This window comes from Pipra filicauda, unplaced genomic scaffold (genome assembly GCF_003945595.2).
Source record: "Pipra filicauda isolate LSUMZ 115617 unplaced genomic scaffold, ASM394559v2 scaffold2_size9829703_pilon, whole genome shotgun sequence".
NCBI classification, from domain to species: Eukaryota; Metazoa; Chordata; class Aves; order Passeriformes; family Pipridae; genus Pipra; species Pipra filicauda.
In genome coordinates, this window is record NW_024104421.1 from 9,707,363 (window position 1) to 9,725,685 (window position 18,323).

Consider the following 18,323-nt stretch of genomic DNA (forward strand, 5'->3'; position numbering starts at 1 on the left):
GCGGTGCGTTGTGGGAGCGGCGCTGAGATGGCGGCGGCCGCCGCCGGGCTGAGCTGGAGGCGGGTGTCCTCCTTCACGGGGCCGGTGCCGCGCTCCCGCCACGGGCACCGCGCGGTCGCCATCCGAGAGCTGCTCATCATCTTCGGCGGCGGCAACGAGGGCATCGCCGACGAGCTGCACGTCTACAACACGGGTGCGCGGGGCGGGGCCGGGCGGCGGGGCGGGCGGGGAAGGCGGCGGGGCAGTCCCGGCTCCGGCCGGCGGTGGCACCGGGCCCCTCACGGCACCCGGGATCGCCCGCCGAGCCTCCCGCGCTCCCCCGGCTCGGCCGAGGGGGCGGCGGGCGGGCTGAGGAGCTGCCTGGAGGTGAAATGGCGGGACGGGAAATACGCCTGGGCCATGAGGTCTTCCCTGGGATAGCGCTACGCCCCGGCCGGTGCTGCGGCGTTAGTGGGCCTTTCTGGGGAAAAGGAACCTGGAAAATCTCTTGATACGCCTGTTGTGCTTTCCCAGCCCCTGGCGCGGGGGTGCGGAGTCTCCCCTGGCAGGGCTCGGCTGAATGGCGGCAGGCGGGATTAGTCCCCGCCAGTGTCCGGATCCCCCTTCTTCCCTCTGGTGGCGGCAGCTCACGAGAGCTGAACGCGCTGGAATAGGAATCTTGCTTGGAAAAGTGAACATGCTGGCATTGGGAGCCTTTCCAAACAGGAAGCTGCCCGAGACCGATTTTATTTGTGAAGGATTAGATGCCTAAATAGTTACTGTACGGGATGCTGAATGAGGCTGGAAAACTTGCGTGTAGTGTTAGAGCTTGGGCCGAGACGGGAGAGTTCAGTGACTGATCCGTGCTTCTCAATCTGCCAGTGTTAGCTGATCGAGTTTTTCCAAGCAGATTTTTCTCTGATATCTTAAAGATCTACTATTCTTAATCACATTTTTGGGGGGAGAAGAAAAAAAATCTCTTAACCTTTCTGTTCTGACAAGTAATCCCAAAGAAAACTCTCAGACAGTACAGTTATGCTGTCTGTCAGAACAAAGGTTTTGATGCGTACCTTTTGAGTGAGTCTTTTGGGTTTTTTTCCTGCCCGGATTTTCTGCTAAAGGTGTTTCCCCTTCATAGCAGCGACAAAAAGGATCGTGACTCAGTTGTTCCTGTTCCTGGACGAGTGCTTGGCCCAAACTGACCTTTTTTTCTCTGGGGTTTAAGGTGCAGGGTTGTGACCCAGGCTGCCCCAGTGTGGGATGCCATCCGTGGCTCTTGCTATGCGTGTGATGACTTCCAAGGAGCTGGCACACAGTGAGCATCTTAATCTGCTGCAGCAGTGTTCACTGGAAGCTTCTAATTTCATATTTTTCCTCTTCATGCTCATGAAAAAAGCTTAGGATAAAGAAGACAGTGTCTCCCGTAATTCTTTAATTCCAGAGCAGTTTAAACACCAGTATGCTGCTGCTGGATCAGACTGTCTCAGCTGCTCTTTCTTGCCTGTGTGCCTCTCCTCTCCCATGTATCAGTGCAGCGTTCCGTGGATATTAACATGGGTCCCAGAACAGTGTAATTAGTTTTTGAATAGGGCTATTAAGTCCAGGCACACTGCCATGCTGCTGTAGCTCTAATAATTCTGTTTCTAGGGCTAGCTCCCTCTGAGTTAGCATAGTTATCTCTCTTCTGTAGAACTGCACTTGTGTTCCTCATTAGCCTCTATTCTTGGCAAGCCTGTTAAATTGCTGGGTGACCCTTCGTAAATGACTTAGTTACAGTGACCTCATGGGTTCATTCATACTGAGTAACGTTGGTTTGATACAGGTGTTTGCTTTCCTTTTTATTAAAAAAACCCCTCAATTAAAACTTAGTGTTAAGCAAATAGCCCATTCACAGTTATCTACAGGTAAAAAGTAATGCTCTAAAAAGCAGAGGTGTTTAAAAACACACTTTTCAGTGTTTTAAATATTTTTCTTCTTTTTTTTTTTTTTCTCTACTATAGTTACAAATCAATGGTTCCTTCCTGCTGTAAGGGGAGATATTCCTCCAGGCTGTGCAGCACATGGATTTGTTTGTGATGGTACCAGAATACTAGTTTTTGGAGGAATGGTTGAATATGGAAGATACAGTAATGATTTATATGAATTGCAGGTAGGAAATGTATGAAAATGTTTCAGTTTTGAGGACTACTATATTTATCTGTTTATGAACAAACACATTTTATTTTACCAACTGCAGAAGAAACTTAGATAAGCTTTGCTCTGCTCCAGGAAGAATAAACTTTAAATAGATTCTGAAGATGGAGAAAATCCAAATGCCTTTGAAAAAGAGACTTCCATGTAGTCTAAATAAAGTATAAAATATTTAGTCTTTTATTTAAGTAAGCTCATATGTGTCCCTTTTAACATATGTCCTGAGAAAAGCCCAGCATTCCTTTAAAAATAGTTCAGAAAACATAAGACTGTTAACATTACCTGAATTCTGTTTACTGTGAGTGACTATAAATGAAGATATTTCTGAACATATTTTTCTTGTCTTCAAGGCAAGTCGATGGCTCTGGAAAAAAGTAAAACCTCAAGCTCCTTCCAATGGATCACCACCCTGTCCTCGACTTGGCCATAGCTTTTCTTTATATGGTAACAAGTGCTATTTGTTTGGTGGCCTGGCAAATGAAAGTGAAGATTCAAATAATAACGTTCCCAGGTATGCTGATTTGCTTTGAATTTAACGGCTTTAAAGACAAATGACTGGATGTGACAACTTTGAGCAGGAACATTCTAGTCAGGCTGTTGTGTGTACCAGGTACCTGCAGATGGATTATTTGTGCAGTGGATGGGTTACATGCGAAGAAGCTTAAATATTTCTTCTGCTAACCCCACAATATGTAACACTGACTGACAGCTCTGACACTTATGTAGGCAAACCTGAGTAGACTTTGGTATTTTTCCTAGTACTCTGGGTGATGATTTTAAGAATGGCTTGTTTGTTAGAATTACTTGAATCAGCCAAGTCTCATGAGTCATCAGGGAATTCACGATGGATGTTTCCTCTATATTACTGTGGAAAATAGTTATGAATTCATTTGGAAATTTTTTACAGTAACAGCTAAAGTTGCCTTTGTTGCCAGCAAACAGTGCTCTAATGCTCCAGTTTTAGATCCACATTCACCTGCAGTTCAGAGCAGTAATATCCACTGAGCTATAACCTGGCAGTTTTAAGCTCAGTAAACAAGGGGTACGTCATGTGAATGCCAAGATTCAAAAACAGTTATCTAAAAAATAACTTGCTGATAGATTCAGCAACAAATGGCTAATTGTCTATTGGCCAGCCTGAAGGCACAAGAAAAAAATAGCTTCTTCTCACCTTTATTGCTTTGGAGTTGCAGAAATTCATCTCTAATGTTTCTGGTCATCATGTTATTTCTCACAGCTTTGCAGTTTATTCCAAGTGTGTCCGTATGTAGTAATTTCTGCAAAGAATGTTGTTTACCCCTCTTGAATGTTTCCTTCATGTAATACAGTGTAGCAAATATGATATGAGAGCATGTTTCCTTAGAGGCAACCAGTTATAATTGTTCAGGTTTTTTGTTTAAATCCAGTTTTGGTACTGTCCACAATGCATCAAATGTTTTGAGAGTTTAAAACTCTACACTCTCCCAAGACAGAAGTCTGTGATACTTGGAAGGGGTTGGGGTTTAAAGCGCACTTGTAATCGTGCTTGTAAGTGAATTTTTCATACTTTTGACAATAATACCCTAGATATTTAAATGATTTCTATGAACTGGAGCTGCAACACGGTTCTGGCGTTGTTGGCTGGAGTATTCCTGTGACCAAAGGAATCTTGCCATCTCCCCGAGAATCTCACACAGCCATCGTATACTGCAGAAAAGATGTGGGAAGTCCGAAGATGTATATTTTTGGAGGGATGTGTGGCTGTCGGCTTAATGATCTCTGGGAACTTGACATAGGTGAGTTGATTTGCCAGTAGAAGTCCGTGCTCACTTGCTGAGAGGAAAAATTACAGTATAGAATGGTTAATGGCATGATGTGGTACAGATATTATTGAGTCTAACACCATAGTGCTAACCTCTTGTAATTTCTGGAATGAAATAGATACAGCATTGTTTGCATATATTGTCCTCGCTGATTATGGGTGAGATTGTTTCTTTAGAGAGTTCTTTAGAGTGGTTATCACTATGATAACCAAGCTGAATAACCATAATGGAACCATAATATATCTTTCTGATAAACATTGTATTCCTTCCTGTTTTTTAAAAGAACCTCTAGGGGCTTGTTATTGTGCTTCTTTCTTAAAGTTGCCATCCGAAAAAGATGAAGTTTTGTTTTGCTTAATCTTAGAGGTATGTTCCCTCCTAAAATCCAGGGAGTGAAATATGCGGTAACAAGGTTTCTGTGAGGATTTTTTATTTTTTTTTCTTTTAGAAACCATGACCTGGTCAAGACCAGAAACCAAAGGGACAGTACCACTTCCTCGCAGTCTCCATACGGCCAATGTAATAGGAAACAAGTATGTCTGTTGTTAAAAGCTCAACTCTAGAAAGGTACACCTAGTAGGAGAATGATGACACTTATCCACTACTGCTCAGTATAAACCATCAGCCCTGTAGAGTACTTTGCTGCTGCTATTTTAAGTACCACTGTTAACTTAAGGGTATCAAACTGTCAGTGTTTCCATCCAGCAGAACAATCTGCCCAGCCTTCAAGCAGCTTTCCAGGCTTCTTAAAGCACCTTTGTGCATTCTGGTGACCTGGGCCTGAGCTGGCTCTGTCAGGAGTGAGCTCGAGTGCCTCTGTGTCTGTGACACAAATGAAATTAGCTATGCAAAAAAACTGCTCAAAGAGTAAAACTAGTTCTAGGCAAAACTATTCCACGCTTTTTCCGTATTCTGTTTCTCATTACTCTGCTTCTTACCAATGTAGTTTGTTTTGGCAGATAGCATTGATAAAATGGATTTTTAAACATGGGTTTCGGTCTGTTTTATATCAATTTACAAGTGGGCATGAGGAGAAAGAGGCAAGGGGGAAAAAAGATGTGCAAGCTTTGTATCTAATGATTCAGTAGGTTAGTTTTTGATTATTTACTTAACATGTCAGTAGTTTGTAGCCTGCATTATATTTTTAAATTTTGATATCTGACTTAGATACCAGTCTTCTTATTTTAGTTATTGAGAAGTCTGCAGTAAAGGATTGTAGAAATACTGTGTAAAAGTGTGATTTTCTGAGAGCATTAGCAGTTTGGTGGCTTGTAAGAAGTGACAGTATTAACTTCTGTTTCTGGAAAGTCGTTTGAGGAGTTTATGGGATTTTTTGTTTGGTTGAGTTTTTTAATCAGTTAACTTACTCAAAAATTTCAGAAGGTGGATGTCTGCAACAGTACTTTATAATGAGAGTAGATTCAAATAAAATTTGCTGTAAACCAGAACTGTAAAGCACTGGGAATTTTCTGTTTCGTCCTAGTTTGAGAGAGCCCATGCAGCAGATCTGGATATTAATTGTCTTTTCTTTTCTTTTTCCCTCTTCCCTCTTTTCCTATATTTCAGAATGTATGTTTTTGGTGGCTGGGTTCCACAGTCAGCAGGAGGTGAAATTTCTTCTCATGATGGCGAATGGAAATGTACCGGTTCATTTTCTTACCTTAATTTGGGTTAGTGTTTCTGCCTTTCTGGGAGTGGGCATTTTAAATGATACTTTATTAACAGAGTAGAGTAACTATTTTGAAGACCCTGAGAAAAGTTTAGGATACATAGCTGTAACACTAGGGGACTAAAGAAGTTGCCGGGTTTTTACATCTTTCTTGAGAAGTGATATTTTAATAATTGTTTTTCTTGGAAGATTCTGCAGGTTTGCTTCTGCAAATCTTTGTTAATACAACTTTAAGTAATTTAAATACTCCTTCATTTATAGAAGAACACAAGAGACAGATCCTGAAATGATATTTTTCTAAACATGATAGTACTATCCCTGAATCCTCAACTTCTGATTTTGTATTTGCCCGAGAGAGATAACCAGAGGTCAGAAAATTCATCCTGTATTAATTGATTTAACTTGCATATTAATTGGAAAGTGACCTTCTCTTTGTAATATTTCAATTTTAAATGCAATTGTCTGTAAAAACAGAATTGATTTATTTACATTTTTTTCTGTGCAGTTAAGCATACTAACATCTTTATTTCTGGCTTTGGAAAACATCTAGAAACTAAATTTTTCGAGTTTCATTTACTAGATACCACAGAATGGATAGGTCTGATCTCAGATTGCCAGGAGGACAAAAGTAACTTGTTCCCAGGGCCAAGAGCAGGACACTGCGCGGTAGCGGTTGGCACTCGTCTGTATATCTGGAGTGGGAGAGATGGTTACAGAAAAGCTTGGAACAATCAAGTCTGCTGCAAAGATCTTTGGTACCTTGATACTGGTGAGTCAAAAATAAGAAACTTGCACTATGTTCCGTATTTTATTAACATCTGGGAAGCTTGCATCATGGATGATCAGAACATCTAAGCTGTAACAATCTCAAAGATTATTTCAATTTTAAAGATTATTTTAAAAAACATGCTTCGCTTTTGATTGTTCAAAGGCTACAGCTGTAACTTAAACTGAAAAAATTGGGAAGGCTTGTTTAGAGCCTCTGAAAGAACTTTGTGGCTAGATTCTGCATTGCATCCTATAGTCAGTTGATACAAGGTGCTAAAGGGTGTTTTGCCTGAACTCAGGGTTCCTGACCTCTCCTTTTAGTGATCTTTTCTGCTACTATTTACTCCTTCCTACCAAACTCTTCCTTCTCTTGGGATCATTGCTGCTGCTGCTTTCTCATCTTTTGGACTGCAAAATGATACTATTGAATCTGAAAAAGGACCAAATTGTTCCTGGGGATGAAGGGAATTCTGGAGCACTAATCACTCATTAGTAGCTGGATTAATGGCAGGACGCTGAGATGGTACTGGGGAAGAGGGGACTAGAATGGAACTTTTGGGAGCGAGTTGTTGCCTATTGAAGCAGAAGTATGGAAGTTGTTATTGGAGATTGTGAAATATTTAGGAGATAGTGAGGTGGGGGTTTTTTGTTTGTTTGTTTTGTTTTTCTTTTCTTTTTTTATTTTTCCCTCAGAAGATCAGAAAATGAAAAAAGTAGCAGGGGAGGGATATGCTTGAGAGTGCAGCCTAGTCAAGGCAAGTGAGAGGAGCAGGCCAGTGGCATCAGTCATGTCTAGGCTTCAGTCTCTGCAGCAGTTTGAAGGAAAGCTCACTTTAGTTACAGAGAGCATGCAAAAAGGAAGAGGGATCTTCTGTGAATTCTATTGAGGAATATGTAAAGCTTTAGGGGCCAAAGAGCTACCTGCAGCCTTTTGGGAAAGCACAAAGATCTCTTATCTCTGTAATTTCTACAGTGACGTAGCTGTAACTCGAAGTCTTACTGGCAGCAGAAGAGCCCTTGAAAATAAAACGTGAAAACTTGAGCATTTTTGAGCACTCTAACATGACACTACGTAATTCTCTGACTTGTCTTGCCACCTTTGGCAAGGGTTTCTTGTTGAATCTGGTATACCTTGTACATCAGTGGAAAAGGAGCTACTGATGTTACTCACAATGTATAGATATTTAACAAGCTGATTAAGGGAGGGCCATTTCTAACATGCCATCTGTGTTTTATTGGTTTCTTGTAGAGAAGCCCCTAGCACCATCACAGGTACAGCTCATTAGAGCTACAACCAACTCTTTTCAGTTGAAATGGGATGAAGTTCCTACAGTTGAAGGATATCTTCTTCAGTTACACGCTGACTCACCAGTGCCACCGGTGGCTGGAATTCCCGTTACTGGTGTTCCTGAGACATCCGTGCTGAGTTCACAAGGTAATGAAGATCTCACAAGTCAGATCACATTATGCTAATGTTTGTGCACAGGCAGACTAGAGTATTGCATAAGTATTTGATATGAGTTTGTTTTTTAAAGAACCATTTTTTGCGAGAGAGAGACCCTATTTCTTTGGTTATTCCCAAAATGCCTGCATTGTGATTATGTAAAACTTCACTTTACCTTGTTTCTGTTGATTTTGGTCAGCTGTCTGAATTATGAAGATATTTGTACAGTGCTGGGCACGATTTGAGAAAGGAAACAGTGAGAAAGGGATTTTATCTGACTGTTTGACCATGCAGTTTCATTTCAGATTTACAACAAAGTTTTCCTTCAGGAAACTTTGGGTCTCCCTCTCCCTTACTGGAATAGATTCCAACCAACACAGTATTAAATTTTACATAACTGATGGGGATTTGTTTTTGTTTACCTGCTAGGTGGCTGTTCTCTACATCAAAATCCACAACCATTGCCTAGCATGCCTTATCCAGAACTGAAGGTTGATCATCCTAGCCAAACAAATAATCTCATTCCTAATAATGTAAGTGTTAAACTGAAAAATGCATGAGTGGCAAAGTAGTGTGGGAAGCTAGAGGACTGCCAGAACACTTCCTCAGTTTTAAAAGTCCTTGCATAATTTTTGGGCCTTAGGAAAAAAAACCCGAATCAAACAAAAAGACACTTGCTAAAGTAGTTGTGTCTGTTTTCTTATGTAGCTTTTACTTTTATGATTGTCAGACAGTCTTTCAAGTCCTCTTCCTGGCAGAAAGGAAACTGCAACTGTATTGACTTCCAGAATGCTGACTTGGGAGCCTTATACCAGTAGAAATACTATTCATCCTTAAAATGTTGGTGAAATTAATGTGGAAAGCATAAAGAATAAGGCATATTCCTCCTTTGTTAGTGCTTTTATGCTAGTCTGCTTAGTTGTAGGTTCTTACTACAGATTAAACCCAATTATTATCTGTTCTGTTTGTACACTTGTACACATTCCACTGTTTTGCCAATTCAACAGAAAGAGTGAGGACAAAGGCTGGCTAAAGGATCACATTTTTGTAATTTTGCACCTTTTCTTAAATGAGAAAAGTCTTAGATCTGTATGGGATCCATAATGTATTCCTGGAGAAAACACATGTAGATATACTATAAATTTCACTAGCAGTAGAAGTATCTAAAGTACATGCCAGGAAAGCAAAAGTTGAAAGCCTCTGTAATTGTGATTTTCCCCATCTCCTCAAGTCCCCCCAGTAGACTAAATATGTGCATCAATGAACTTCCATGTAATGACAAAAGAACGTGAGCTCACTGTCAGATAAAATTTAGTATCTATCAGAGACATGTCCAGGTCAACTCAGAGTTTGAGTTTTTGTTTTTTAATGGTTTCTTGGTTTAATTTAGAGTACTAGGGAATTGTTGGAGGAGTTTAGTTTGTTGCTTATGAGTAAGCATTTTCATGCCATGTTTGCAGCTGAAATTTCCCAACTTTGCAGTTAAACACTAACAAATGTGTTGTTTTGCTTAGGTCCAAGTTTCCCTTTCATCCAACTCATTATTGAAAGTAGAAGGAAAAGAAAAGGTTGCAGCACCTGAAAACAAGATTACACAGGAGACTATGAAAAACCACACAGATGCTACAGGATTCAAAGAATCAAATGCCCCTTCTCTTTTGCCTGTTTGTACTTCAAGTAAGATGACTGTAGAATAAAAATTAATTGAAAAGACAGAGTTAAAATTCATCTCATAAACATAAAATAAGATTATTTGTCTTGTAATTTAAAATTATTTTAGATTCCTTTGTAGTTTAAAAAAAACCAACTTGTGTTAGTTATTACCGAACATATTTTTAGAAGATACAGGGAAAAATGAAATCCTAAATTATTTGAAGTGTTGCAAGGGACGTGAAATTCTCAATATATTCATTATTATGATGGCAAATGTGTCTAAACATAAGTAGCCATTTTTAACATAAAAAAAAAGGACAGATACATTTTACAACATCATGGTGATAGTAACTCCAGACTCTCTGACACTGTGTCTGTTAGCAGTGAAAAGCTATAATGTAAAATTTCAGGCAATGTAGAGAGAAGCGTGTTTCTCTCTGACTGTAGAGGAAATAGAAGATGACAAGGCACTGATGTAGGCATTTCACTGAAGTGCCTTAAGGTCAGTGTGGTGAATCCAGGCTCAGTCACCTGATCTGTTTATATTTGACTTTCATGTACTTTATGGGTTGTTGGATTTTTATTTTCTTCACAGTGTAATTTAAGTATCAGGTGGAAATTTTGGTTCTTAGTGCTAAGTGAGAAACAAAATTCCACGGGGGTTAATCTTGATTGTTACAAATCTGCGATACTGATTTGTGTGGATGCTTTATTTTAGTGGTTTTTCCCCAAATTAATCCTTTTGTAACAAAATAAATATAGAATGGCAAGCTTCAAACAACTGTTTACATGTGTCTGTTTATGACTGTGCAGACAGACTTTAGTTCAGTTATATACCTAAAGAAAGCACTGGTAATCAATATGATCAGATCTATTCTAACCTAATTCTGAGCTAAACTCAGGCTTCATAGGAAACTAAAGCCATTAGATCAGGTTGAGATTTGTTATGTGTTATCAGTATTGATTTCTGGTTAATATTTTCTCTTTTTAAGGTGCTCAGACATCAGCAAATGTAGGTGAATTACATGACTTGGACAAACAAACTGTAAATCCTGATGCTTCTGTATCCAGTACTGTCTCCAGCACACAAACTATGGTAACCCAGCAGGCTGTTAAAACTGAATCATCAAGTACAAATGGGGCAGTTGTTAAAGATGAAACTTCACTAACAACATTCAATTCAAAATCTGAAGGTTTGAAATGTGTTTCACATACTGTATTTTGAGCCATATATATCTAAGGCCATCAGAGTTCCCTTAGTGTGGTGGGATTCCCATCTTGACTAGTACCTGGGATGTAGATAGGCTTTGGGCATTGAAGACCTTGTGCAGCCTGGATGATCTCTGCTATGATTTAAACATCTTTTAAAATCAGGATATTCCTTTTATACATCTGTAAATCCCTGTTTTTCTTGTAAGTGAAAGGTCCTTTAAAGTCTTCATTTAAGGTCCATTTTCTAAATAGCAGTGGTAGCCAGTTTTGGTGCCCATTGCACATTTGCTTTCGTTCAGTGATTGTGAGTCAGCAAAAGACTAAAATAGTAACCTTAGATGATTTTGATTTTAAGCAATTGACCTTTCACAAATATGTCCAGTTAACATGGCTAGCTCACCGCTAGTCAAATGTGCTGGCCTCTTCACAGTCTGCTTGAAATATCCAAAATAAGCAGCAAAGCAGAAAATAAACATATGGGTAGTTTTTCGAGTTTTGTTTTTCACAAATATCAACAGGCTGTGCTTGTTATTGTTTTGATTGTTAACTAAAGAACTGTATTCTTATATTGATGTTACGTGTGTAGTATAACTTTTACCAAACAGTACTGTATTTTAAAAGCAAAACCCAGAAACACAAGTATAGAATACTAATATTCCCTTGTGTTGCTTGTGTGCTTAATCTTTTTTCTTTTTTTAATATTCCATTTTAAATTCAATGAATGCTCTGTTCCCATTTGTTAGGATTGTTACAGATTAACTGCTCATGTTCAGATTCAGATTGTATTGATGTCAGAAACAATGCAATCAAATTAAGATTTCACACTTAGACTATTCATACAGTGTCATCAGTTTGTGCCTCAATCTGGTATTTAGATTATTTGCTTGCAAATATTTTATATGGATTTCATAATTCTGTTCTTATTTAGGATTTTCTGCCTTCTGTTTTTATTATCTGTAGCAGCCTCCAATGCCAGACTCTCAGAATTGTTCTGTGAATAGGACAGAAGCCAAAATTAGTTGTTTGTGTTATAAATAGAACTGCATGCAAAAGGAGTCTGAGAAGGACTTGTGCAACAAATACTTGTAAATGGCTATTGAGGTCAACTTCCATATTCTGTCGATTTTGTGTTCAATTTTCTGTATCACTCAAGCTTTTTAAATTTAACTTTTTGTTTTTAGCTGCTGAAACTGCTTATATCATGCCTTCAACAAGGGTCAGTACTGGACAGACAAATGATTCACACTCCTCTGTAAGTCTGAAAAAGTATAATCAAATTTCTGTATCTGTTGTTCTGTTGATTAGTTGTAAGGGCTCTTCTGTTTGCTTTTCTTTCAGAAATATAATTAAAGGAAATGTTTATTTAGGGCTTGAAGTGAATAATACAGGGGTAAACATTTCTGTTGTAAAACTAATTGCATTGTGTGGGTTTGATGTGAGTCTAAGTAGCAGTTGTGTAGTTGGGAGGAGATCCAAGTATGTGTTTCAGCTGTTGAATCATTTTTATTGACTGGCACAGTGGAATGGTCTCTCTGCTGCATGATGTGCAAATGTACAATGTTTTTCTGTATGCACAGTTGAATTGAAAATGAAGTATGTATTAGATCAGACTATTGTTAGCTGCTGATCTATAGATTTGAAACGTTACTTAACTGACATCTTGATGTTTTTCCCTAGAGGAGATGGGGACTGGCTATGCAAGCTGTAAATACTGCCTGAAAAAGTAAATGCTTCCTATTTCACCTGCTTACAACTTAATACACAAAACCAAGGTGCCACTGTTGCCACCAAAAGCGAGGAACTAAGGATGGGGAGAAGCAGCTGCTACCTAAAGGGTTGGGGTGCTTTTGCCAAGAGCAGCTGCGGTTCCTGCCCCGTTTCCGTGCCAGCAGGATCATGGCCTGTCTGTGCTGGGCACACTGACTGTGCAAGTGCTCTCCCTGGTGTCTGGAGACAAGCAGGAAAGACAGTTTGTCTTTCTGGGTCAGTCAGGAACAGTTCACACACCCTCCACCACCATCGCCCCACGCCGCAGCAGAGGCCTGTTCTCAGCTGCCGGCGAGTTCAGCAGTGGCTGAGGGAGAGCATGTTTGGGGCTGAGATACAGCTGATTCCCAGGGAGAGCTGCTGATGTTGGACCACTCTGTGGAACTTCTTGACCTCTGAGCCAAATTAACTCGCAACTACATGCTGCTACAGACACCTAGTTCTACAGCTTTAAACTTCTTCCCCTGCCTGTTTAGAATATCAGATGTGACATCCCAGCTGTTGCCTTTTAAATGACAGACTGTGTCTGAGTCAATGTTTAAGAACCAGTTGGTTTTGAACACTGTTTTAATAGTATATGCATATCCATTTGAAGTATAAGAAAGTAACACTGGTTTAAAAGGGGGTTGTCTCTCACATATACTAGAGTCTTAACACTTTTTTACATTACTCTGAAGTCTGGGTAATCCACATAACATGTTCTTCAAATACTAGAAAACTCCACAAAGACCGATGGCACCAGTGAAAGCAAGAGACCGTCGATGGTATGATGTTGGAATTTTTAAGAACAACAGTGCTGTGGTGAGCCAGTTCTACTTGCTGCCAGAGGAAACACTGAACATTTCTAACAAGGTACTTGTTGATTCTCCTCTGACATAACTTGCACATAAAATCTTTTGGGACCTGTTGCTATTGTTAATTCTTTTCTTATTTCTAACCTTAAGAAAGAATTTTAAACTCAATAAACTTTCAAGCCAGTAAAAATTCTTAAAAACTAAAAAACCCACAACTTTTTTAATATGTCACTTTGGTACAGCATTGAAATGTTTCAAAGTTTCTTCTCTTTTCCCAGAATTGTTGCCTAAAAATTCTTAAAGATACTAATAAGACATAGGCTAGGCTGTTTAAAGACTAGATCTGGAACTGTAGTGGGTTTTGTATTAGATCTTTCTATCTTAATGTTTTTGTACATGTAAATTGATATATGAAAATACATGTGAAACTTGCAAAGGTGTTGCAGGTTTGATGACAAAAGTGTAAATTAATGATGTCTTAGTGAACTTGAAACAAATATCGTATTTTGTTTTCGTGAGACAGAAGAAAAATAACAGAACCCTCTCTTTGAAAGCACTTCAGTATAAATATTGTATATCTTTAAAGAGCATAGTACATTTTACAGTGTTTACATTGGTTGTATTTCTTGTACATTATTCAGAAGGCAAATAGTTCCATTGTAAGTTTTAGTGATGGATCAATGCATATTTTAATCATGGAAGTACAGTGGCACAAAATGTTTCAGAAACCTATTTGTTACTGTCTTATAGAGCTTTTCTTTAAAAATATTTTGATTACCTCCACATCAATTTGCAGCTCCTAACTACAGGAATAACTGTTTTTGAAATAAAAATATTTTTTAGGACAGGAGATTATGCTAACTGAATCATAAGTTATGTAATTGTAAATGCTACTTTGCTGTTACTTTGCCGAGTAAAAATAACCACAAGGTACAGTTTAATTTAAATGATTGAAAAAGTGGGGTATTTTTTTGGTTTAGAGATACAGTCTTTCACATTGCATCTTAGATCACCTGTTTTGAGGTGAGATAGTGCCCTCAGTCAGAACCTTTTCGTAAATTCTCATTTAAGTACGAAAGTATTAGGTAGATTTTCAGTTTCAATTAAACTTAATTTATTACTACCCACCTTACTTTTTTTAGGCTAATTGTGTTTAGAATATTTTAAAAATTAACTCAAATGTTGCTTTCTTTTCAGATGGAAGGTGCAGATGTACCAGACTACAGATTACTGAAGAAACAGGATCTTTTTCCAGGCACAGTGTACAGGTTCAGAGTTGCTGCAATTAATGGCTGTGGTGTTGGGCCTTTCAGTAAAATCAGTGAATTCAAAACTTGCATTCCGGGTTTTCCTGGAGCTCCTTCAACAGTCAAAATCACCAAGGTGAGAAATAAATGTAATTCTAGTTCCGATGTATAAAATTCTTTATACATCAGTTTAATCTCAGAACTCTTGGGTTTATTTGGTTTGTTGTTGGGGTTATTTTTAAGTTAAAATTGTCATATAAAATAGTTTCAAATACTTACTTAACTCTGCTCAATGTAATATTCTTTAAGAAAATTGCTAAAAATAATAATTTTAAGACTTACTGATTATGTTACCAGATACATGTCTTATTCAGTCATCTGATGGTTTACCCGTGATTTTCTGTTCATTCATCCTTAAATCTGTAGGGGTTTACCATGCTTTTAAAAAAAAAAAAAAGTCAAAAGATACATCCTTATCTCCAGAGGGATGATGTTTAGGTTAGAATTCTCAGATAATCTTTAGAATTTGGGGGGTTTTATTTTTATATTGTTTATATATTTATGGTTAGCTACATACTATCACGTTTTTCTCTCTTTTCCTTCAGAGTGTAGACTGTATTCATCTTTCTTGGGAGCCTCCTGCTTCACCCTCTGGAAATATTTTAGAATATTCTGCCTACTTAGCAATCCGTTCCACACAGTTACAGGAAAATCCAAGTCAACTTGTATTCATGAGAATATACTGTGGTCTTAAAACATCCTGTATAGTGACTGCTGCCCAGCTTTCCAATGCTCACGTTGACTACACTTCCCGACCTGCCATAGTGTTCAGGATTTCCGCAAAGAACGAGAGAGGGTACGGACCGGCCACGCAAGTCCGGTGGCTCCAAGGTAAAGTCTTGAAATGTTCTTTTGTTCCTTACAGGAGCTTTATGCAAATATAGTTGTTGAAGTTGTCTTTGCATTTAAAAAAAATAAAAAAAAAAAATTAGATTTGTTCACAAGCAAAACCAAGCAAGTTTGTTGGTCATTGAGTCTTACCCGCTCCCTAAAACTATAACAGCCTAGGAAGGTTCTGACTTCCCTGGGCTTCACTTCAGCTCAAAAATTTTTCCAGTCTAATAAGCAATCCATTTACATGCATGTGTGTAATCAGGGGGTGTTTTTCAGTCTTTTCACCCTCCTTACTAGAAAAAATTTTCATTAGATGATGTAAGGTGCAGTTTTGTGATGCTTACACACTTTAAAGTCTGTATTACAGCCAGAAGAGGTTTTGTCATCTTGTCCCTGCGCTTGAATTTGTACAGGTTCATGATGACCTAGGGATGGGAGTGGATTCACTGAAAATAAACATTAGTTTTAGCCTGATCAGTTCTGGCTCACCTTAGAAGTCAGCCACTCCAGAGGCTCTAAACAAGAACTTTTGCTGTCTTCCAAAATGTTTAGTATTCCAGTGCTGTTTTAACCCTTTAACTGGCAAGGAGTTTGACCATGATCTGTACCCCAGAACTCTGAAAAAGCAGTTGTTTGAAAGTGTTTGACCATGTACCCCACGTGAAATTATGAAGCATTTAACAATGTCTCCTCCTTTTTTCAGATATGAAAACATCAGGCTCAAAGTAGTGTTGCTACTCTCAAAGCCATCAGTAGAAACAACGTAATAAATCTCCAGTTTCGAATGTAGTGTTTAATGTAACTCTTGTACTATTTGTAAATGCTACAAATATTTTATTTTTGCATTGTTTTTATCTTAAAAATATATAACCTTTTTTACGTTTGACACATCAGCGTTACACAGCCTTGCTCAGGTATATGAGTACCGTATAGAAACTATATTGAAGATGGTGGGGTGAAGGATCACACCCTATCCAGTAGCTCTTTTTGGCAGTGATAGTTAAAATGTAAAAAATACACACTTCCAAATTAAAAACAAAGAACAAATTTGGCACAAGCAGCAGTATTTGAGGTAGAGTCCCCATTATTGCTTCGGATCTTGCACAGATAATTCATAAGATTTGGTATAAGAGCAAATTCTATTTGGTTTTGGTTCCTTATACCACATTCTTCGTTGTGGTGTCTGAGTACAAGGCAAAAATTTCCAGTTATTATATAGTAACTTAAAATGTATAAATATTTTAATATATACTTTTTTTGTAAAGAAATGATTTTTTCTACTATTTGTAACAAATATCTTAATCTTGAAAGATATCCCCCGAAAATTTAAAAGGAAAAAGAGAAACTTATCCATTGCTCTTATTACAAAAAACATAAATTCAATGTAAATGCACTACTAATATTTAGAATTATCCTTTTGTAGTTGTACAAATCTTGAACTTGTAAATACCAATGTTTACAAGAGACCTTTCTGGTCTTGTATGAAAACTTCCATGAGATTCATTCTTTTTTTTTTTTTTTTTTTTTTTTTAATAAATCCATATGCTTTGCTTTTAGCATATGCTTGCTTTTTGCACTAATAATAACTTACCTCATTCCTGTGTTTGTAATCACTTGTGTTGCTTCCATAATGTTTCTGTAAAACTTCAATCTGAAAATTTTAACCAAAGTTTAGAATACATGGTAAGCAATTTTGCACATATTATATGGCAACTTTCAACATATTTATTCCAGTTAATCTTCTTAAGTGCTTGTTTGCTTTACCAATATATTCTACCAATCAAGTTCAGTATCTCCCTTTTACTATGCATCATTTTACATTAACTAGCTAGCTGATAAAATCAACAAGCATTACTTCTAGGAATAGGTTGATCCATTCCTATGCTAAAAGAAAAAATTTGTTCACAGTAGTGAAATAAAGGTAAACATTTTAAATGCTATTTATATATCTATATGTAAACCTGTGTTTACCAAAGTGTAGAGGAAAATGGCTGAGTTGGACAAGGTCACTAGGTGAATAGATTGAGGCACTTAAATAAGATTTATTTTAAAATAAAATCTAAATTATTTACTGTGCAATGAAGTTTATACTTTGCACTTTAATTTTGCCCCAAATGCCAAAAGACTATACATCAAGGTAGAATTTCTTGCCTCTTCCAGTTAAATTTGTCTTAAGAGCTTTTGTAAATATATAAACTAAAATAAATTATGTGCCTGGTTTGGTGGGAGAAGTATCACTAAAATATTAGAGATTTAACAGCTCAAGTATCCCAGAGCAGATTTAATAGCCAAGTTTTGGCTACCCTGAAAATCAGGGTTATAACGAAAGTGCTGGTACAGCCTTAATTATCGCAACACATCACATGCCACAATAGCATATGAGAAGTGCTGGGGACCATAAATCACTCTGACAGTGTTAATTGTGGCACAGGAGTAATACGTGTGGTTTGACTCCAGAGGAAAACCGTGTGTTTGTGATAATAACAGATATCCCAGATTCACTTTAAACAGTGTTTATAGTATGAATGTATAGGACTTTTCCTGAAGTTAACTGGCTTTAAGATATTTGTGTTTTAATGGTCCATTTTGTCAGGTATGATCTCACTACCAATACTGTCTGATAACTAAAATATCATACACAGGAACTGTTAACTAGAAGAGTAGAACTTGGTTTTTCTTATTAGTACTGTGAAAGAAGCCTTTAGAGAAAACATTTGTGGCTTTGATTTTGTTGGTTGATAGCTGTGATTGTAGAGTCGTTATTTAAGAATAAAACCTGTTGGGTATGTCTGGGTGGAGTTTTTTTGCACTTGGTTTCACCTGCTTTGCACAATTTCTTTTTCAGTGGGTATGTCACAACTACCAAAGGGTAAAACTGTGGCGTTTTCAATGAAAGTGTAATTT

At 37.9% G+C, this 18,323-nt stretch overlaps 1 protein-coding gene across 1 annotated transcript; it reads left to right on the forward strand.

Annotated features, from left to right (window-relative positions):
* Nucleotides 1-12: 12 nt before the first annotated feature.
* HCFC2 (host cell factor C2) lies at nt 13-16,208 on the forward strand. Its single transcript, XM_027715150.2, has 16 exons — nt 13-193; nt 1,980-2,128; nt 2,520-2,680; nt 3,736-3,944; nt 4,420-4,504; nt 5,538-5,641; nt 6,221-6,409; nt 7,658-7,843; nt 8,282-8,385; nt 9,367-9,529; nt 10,498-10,698; nt 11,899-11,969; nt 13,199-13,336; nt 14,476-14,661; nt 15,131-15,416; nt 16,123-16,208. Exons 1-16 carry the CDS (start codon nt 28-30, stop codon nt 16,146-16,148), a joined length of 2,424 nt encoding a protein of 807 aa, XP_027570951.2. The 5' UTR covers nt 13-27; the 3' UTR covers nt 16,149-16,208.
* Nucleotides 16,209-18,323: the final 2,115 nt, after the last annotated feature.